Raw genomic sequence first — 6,157 nt, 5'->3', positions numbered from 1 at the left:
AATTTTAAACTTCCCGCCAAAAAATTTAAAATTTAAAAAAAAAAAGTAAATTATATTTCGGTCCGATTTTCGATAATAGAATTTTTTAAGAGATCTTGAAGTTTTGATATTCTATGAAGCTATTTTGACCAATTTCAACATTATGACCGAATTCTTTTTACTATTTATTAAAAATATTTCATTATTTACTTCTTAAACTACACATTCTTTGACATTTTGGCGCCGTCTGCTTGAATTTAAGAACACTTACTAACGTTTTCAGATCTACGGTTGGTAAGTAAGAAAGCCAATTCGTGTCATTGGGATCTAGGGGATCTAGATGATGGATTATTATCTGGATCATCGGGGTCTGTATCATAGACATCTGCCCGCGGCAAACATCAACTATACTACAGTTGTTTTTTTCAGGCGTTAGCTCAATGCTTATTATTAGTTTCTGTTGACATTATCGACGTCATCAGCAGAATTTCCAATGCGTCATGTCCATCAGATAAGTGTTAATGTATTAGTGCGTAGTAGTAATACCCAGTAATATTTCCTCAGTTTTTCTAAAAAAATTTATAGTAAATATTGTTTACCCGAAGTATTAATAAATACACATATCAAGTTAAATAACTGCAGGTATGTTGCAAGAATTATTTAGTATTTTGATATTTAAATGAAAATTAGATTTCATCACATTTTGAAACGGATTTTTCTATAATTATTTTTAAAAAATGTGGTTATGTTTGCAAGTAATTATGAACTGGAAATCGGACTTTTTACGACCAAATTACGATATAAAGATTTCGTGTAAGGGTGGATGGGAATAAAATTTATTGTGGACGCGCGATTTATATCGGAAGGAAAATCAACAGGCTGAGGGTTAATTCGAAAACGGGGTAGATAAGATAGATTTTCTCTTTTCAATATGGTGTCGTTTCTTACCCTCTCACTCCCTGATGTGATAATTTCTACTTACCATGGGCAGAAGTGAGTTTCAAAGGGAAAGTTTGACCGAGGGGGTAAAATAGACACCGCGGATTTTTAATTAAATTGTGAAAAAATCGACATGTTTTGGTTTTTTGTAAATAACTAATGAAATATTGAAAATACGGAAAATTGTTAAGAATCAAAATTTGTAGAGAATAAAATTTCCTACAAAAAATTGTTGAAACTTTTTTTCATTAAACGGCGCATTTAGACAGTAGACGCAAAAATTGATTATTGAAAATGAAGTGAAACTGAATGTTATGGTTTTTATTAAATAACTCAAGAAATATTGAAAATATTGAAAAATGTTAAGAATCAAAATTTGTAGAGAATAAAATTTCCTACTAAAAACTACTAAAACTTTTTTTCATTAGACGGCGCATTTAGACAGTAGACGCAAAAATTGATTATATAAAATGAAGTGAAACTGAATGTTATGGTTTTTATTAATTAACTAATTAAATATTGAAAATACGAAAAATTGTTAAGAATCAAAATTTGTAGAGAATAAAATTCCCTGCTAAAAACTACTAAAACTTTTTTACACTAGACGGCGCATTTAGACAGTAGACAAAAAAATTGATTATGGAAAATGAAATGAAACTGAATCTTATGGTTTTTATTAAATAACTCAAGAAATATTGAAAATAATGAAAAATGTTAAGAATCAAAATTTGTAGAGCATAAAATTTCCTACAAAAAACTACTAAAACTTTTTTTCATTAAACGGCACATTTAAACAGTAGACGCAAAAATTGATTATGAAAAATGAAATGAAACTGAATGTTATGGTTTTTATTAATTAACTAATGAAATATTGAAAATACGAAAAATTGTTAAGAATCAAAATTTGTAGAGCATAAAATTTCCTACAAAAAACTGTTTAAAATTTTTTTCATCAGACGGTTATTTTAAGCAGTAGATTATAAAGTTTAATAAAAAAATAAAAATACTACTTTTTTCAGAACAAAAAAATAAAAATGACGGCTGCGAAATTCAGTTCGACCAAATCCGAAGCGGAGTCTCCATTGCTGAGGAATCAAAGATATCGGTACGTACTTAAACTAATTTATAATAAAATAAATAGTAACGATATTTTATTTATTTATAGAAAGCAAATCTTCGATTCCATAAATTCCATAAAAATATTTCGGAACTACCCCTCGCTAAACAGCTGGATAATAAGTTTTCTATATTTCACTATAATTCTGGTCCTGTTATTTCTTCTCACCCCACCCGTGTTAGTTGTGATCTCGACACTATCAACGATGTTCATGTTCACCATCATCGCGGCCAAAGGAACACTTTTGTGGATGACTTCCGAGCTAGACTCGCACTTTATGCTGGAATGTGACCTTGCGGAAGACTTTCCCAGAAATCGAGCAGAGATAACAGATGTCATGTGGTCAGAAGGGAAACAAATAATGTGGATATGGTGTTCAATTATCGCTTACACCCTTCCCGAATTATTAAATTCATTCGTGTGCTTCAGAAAAGCTAAAGATAAGCCTTCGACTGGACAATTTTTGTCAGTAATAATTCCAGAAACTTTCCATACTATAGGGATTGCGTTGATGATCTTCTATATACTGCCGGTACTACATTTGAATTATTTCGTTTTGTTCCTAATTTGGTGCGTGATCGAATGGGGACTTCATACTCTGATATCGACGATTTATGAAATAAAAAATATAAAACTCAAGAGATGGCTGATCGTGGCAGACATTGTGGTTCTGGGGATTTTCTTAAATTTCACGATATTCAATCCCTTTGATGGAATCGATCGTAATAAAAGCCGCTGCTGGGTTGTGATCGTGGCAATGGCTTTCATCCATGGCGGACTTTGGCAAGATATTTCAAATTCTACTTTCAGTTTTACTAGTAAGTTTTTCTAAACTTTCTAGAATAATGAAGACAGTGAAATTTTTTTTGAATTTTCTAGTCAGCTTACAAACCATTTTGAAATTTTTTTCAGTCAGTTTTTAAATTCAGACAGTTTTGAAACTTTCGGGATTTTCTAGAAAGTTCATTTTATGACTGAATTCTTATAGAACATTTTTAACGGTTTATAACTTTTTTCACAATTTTCTAGAATCAGATTTTTTGAATTTTCTGAATGTTACAGTCGGTTTTTAAATTATATAAATTTTGACAGAAAGTTTCCAGCAATTTCTGAAATATTAAGACCTATAGAAAATTTTTTTAATTGTTTTGGAAGTTCTTAGAAATTTTTTAGAATATTTCTGATATTTAAAAAAGTTTATTAAATTTTTCAGTTCTAGAATTTTATTAATCTCCTAGAAAATTAAAAAATCTGCAACATTTCTAACAATTTTACGATCCTATGAAATTGTCTAGTATTAGAATTTTTTAAAAGTCCTAGAAAAGTTCAAAATATCTGTAGTATTTCAGACAATTTTATGATTTTACAAAATTTTCTACAGTCTAAGAATTTTTCAAATGTCCTAGAAAATTTTGATAAAAAATTTAGAGCATTTCCAATAATTTCACGATCTTATGAAATTGTCTAGTATTAAAATTTTTCAAATGTCCTAGAAAATTTCAAAATATCTATAGTATTTTAGACAATTTTATGACTTTACAAAATTTTTTATAGTCCAAGAATTTTTCAAATGTCCTAGAAAATTTTAATAAAAAATCTAGAGCATTTCCAATAATTTCAAAATTTTATGAAATTGCCCAGTGTTAAAATTTTTCAAAAGTCCTAGGAAATTTCAAAATAACTATAGTATTTTAGACAATTTTATGATTTTACAAAATTTTCTTCAGTCTTAGAATTTTTTAAATGTCCTAGAAAATTTTAATAAAAAATTTGGAGCATTCCCAATAATTTCAAGATCTTATGAAATTGTTTAGTATTAGAATTTTTTAAAAGTCCTAGAAAAGTTCAAAACATCTGTAGTATTCTAGACAAATTTATGATTTTACAAAATTTTCGACAGTCTAAGAATTTTTCAAATGTCCTAGAAAATTTCAAAATATCTATAGTATTTTAGACAATTTTATGATATAAAATTTTCTACAGTCTAAGAATTTTTCGAATGTCCTAGAAAATTTTAATAAAAAATCTGGAGCATTTCCAATAATTTCAAGATCTTATGAAATTGTCTAGTGTTAAAAATTTCAAATGTCCTAGAATATTTAAAAATATCTGTAGTATTCTAGACAAATTTATGATTTTACAAAATTTTCTACAGTCTAAGAATTATTCTAATGTCCTAGAAAATTTTAATAAAAAATCTGGAACTTTTCAGACAATTTCAAAATTTCCTGACACTTTTTAGTCTTAGAATTTTGCTCAAGTCCTAGAAAGTTAATACTTAATATTTTATTTTTTAGGTAATCTCTCCCCTGTCATACAAGCTCGTGAAAAATTGAAACCCGTGAAAGATTCAATTTTCGCATGGGTCTCACTTTGGAAAATAATCGTTTTCTTTGCGAGTGCACTGACAATACTCGCATGTCTACAAAATAGCATAGCAGAACTCTTCACATTGGCTGGACCTTCATTCCGTGATTATAATGTAACTTTGGTTTCTTCTAACACTGATATTCCATCGGTAACCATTTCCGAGAGTTTGCGTTTTCCAATTTTTATCGTTTCATTCCAAATGATTTTATCTATTTTCGTAAATATGCAACGTAAGTATTTTAATCCATTAATTAATTAATTAATTAATTAATTACACTGTTAAAAATCACGAGTGAATACCGATTTTATTTCAATCCGAATTCCCTCCGTCACTCGGAGTTCCAACGGGCGAATAAAAATTTTTTGCATTCTTCAGTTTTTTTGCAATAAATATTTTCCGAAACTTCCCTTTGGACTGAAATTCACTCCGCGGATTTTCCACAGTCAAAATTTATTTCCCAAAATAACCAGATATTTATTTTGTTTGCAGCCAACAGTTTAATTTTGCGTCTCTTCCACGGATTCGATTTTCGATCTCGCTGGGGATTAAATATTCCGGTTTTCCTCGGAATCGCGCACGTACTCCGGTTAGAATACATCCACGATCTCTACTGCAATTTGGTTTACAATGTGGACACATTCGAGCGCTTCACAAACGTTTTGACAGAAGTGAAAACCTACAAAGAAATAATTAAAATTTTTTCTTTCAATTCTTCGGAAAACTGGGACGCGCTTTTGCTGAAAATTTCTTGCTGCTGGATTTTATTGCACTTCCTTTTCCGATCACGAGTACACGCTGTCATGAAAAATGAAGATGTCCTCGAAAAACCTACAGCTAAAATGCCACGAGAAGTTGAAGTTTACGTGGTTTTAGAAAACGAATCGGGTGGAGAAAAAAAAAAGTTGGAATGTTGATTGAGAAGAATTTCCTTTAATAAATTCGAAAACTCGATCGAAAATTAATTACCTCATAAAATATAAGTCAATGTCGTTAATTTTTTGTATAATTCTGTAAAATACTTGACAATCGCTTATATAATTGTATTTAATTATTGTGTGAATAAAAGATATAATTTGTAATATAATTTTTTTGTAGTACAGTAGGACCTCGTTATAAGACTACGCGTTATAAGATTCTTCCCCTCAATTTGTTGAAACTCGCTCGGAACGCTTTCCCCCACCAACCATTCAATAAAAGTACACACCCGCGCACACTTACCCGCACGCATGTACACACACATGCACACACTTACCGCACACATACACACCCTTATCCGCACACGCGCGCACACTTACCCGCATACGTGCGTCCACTTACCCGCGCATTTGCGCACACTTACCCGCATACATGCACACACTTACCCGAACTCATTCACACACACCCTCGCGCACACATGTACACACACGCACACTTACCCGCGCATTCGCCCGCACACATGCACACGGGTGCGCATACTCGCCCGCACGCATGTACACACACATGCACACACTTACCGCACACATACACACCCTTATCCGCACACGCGCGCACACTTACCCGCATACGTGCGTCCACTTACCTGCGCATTTGCGCACACTTACCCGCATACATGCACACACTTACCCGAACTCATTCACACACACCCTCGCGCACACATGTACACACACGCACACTTACCCGCGCATTCGCCCGCACACATGCACACACACATTCTTAGTTAAGAATTTTTACAACTTTGAATGGAAATAGTTAATAATATAATAATCGATATT

General features: G+C 31.5%; 1 protein-coding gene across 1 annotated transcript; it reads left to right on the top strand.

Moving 5' to 3' along the window:
* The first annotated feature begins 376 nt into the window (after positions 1-376).
* LOC130666019 (uncharacterized) lies at positions 377-5,481 on the top strand. The gene is made up of 5 exons (XM_057466657.1): positions 377-621; positions 1,938-2,023; positions 2,084-2,853; positions 4,333-4,635; positions 4,896-5,481. Exons 2-5 carry the CDS (start codon positions 1,953-1,955, stop codon positions 5,318-5,320), a joined length of 1,569 nt encoding a protein of 522 aa, XP_057322640.1. The 5' UTR covers positions 377-621; positions 1,938-1,952; the 3' UTR covers positions 5,321-5,481.
* Positions 5,482-6,157: the final 676 nt, after the last annotated feature.

The sequence above is a fragment of the Microplitis mediator genome, chromosome 3, assembly GCF_029852145.1.
Source record: "Microplitis mediator isolate UGA2020A chromosome 3, iyMicMedi2.1, whole genome shotgun sequence".
In the NCBI taxonomy this organism is placed as follows: Eukaryota; Metazoa; Arthropoda; class Insecta; order Hymenoptera; family Braconidae; genus Microplitis; species Microplitis mediator.
Note: the sequence above shows the minus strand (reverse complement) of the source record. Positions and strands in the feature narration are given on the sequence as shown.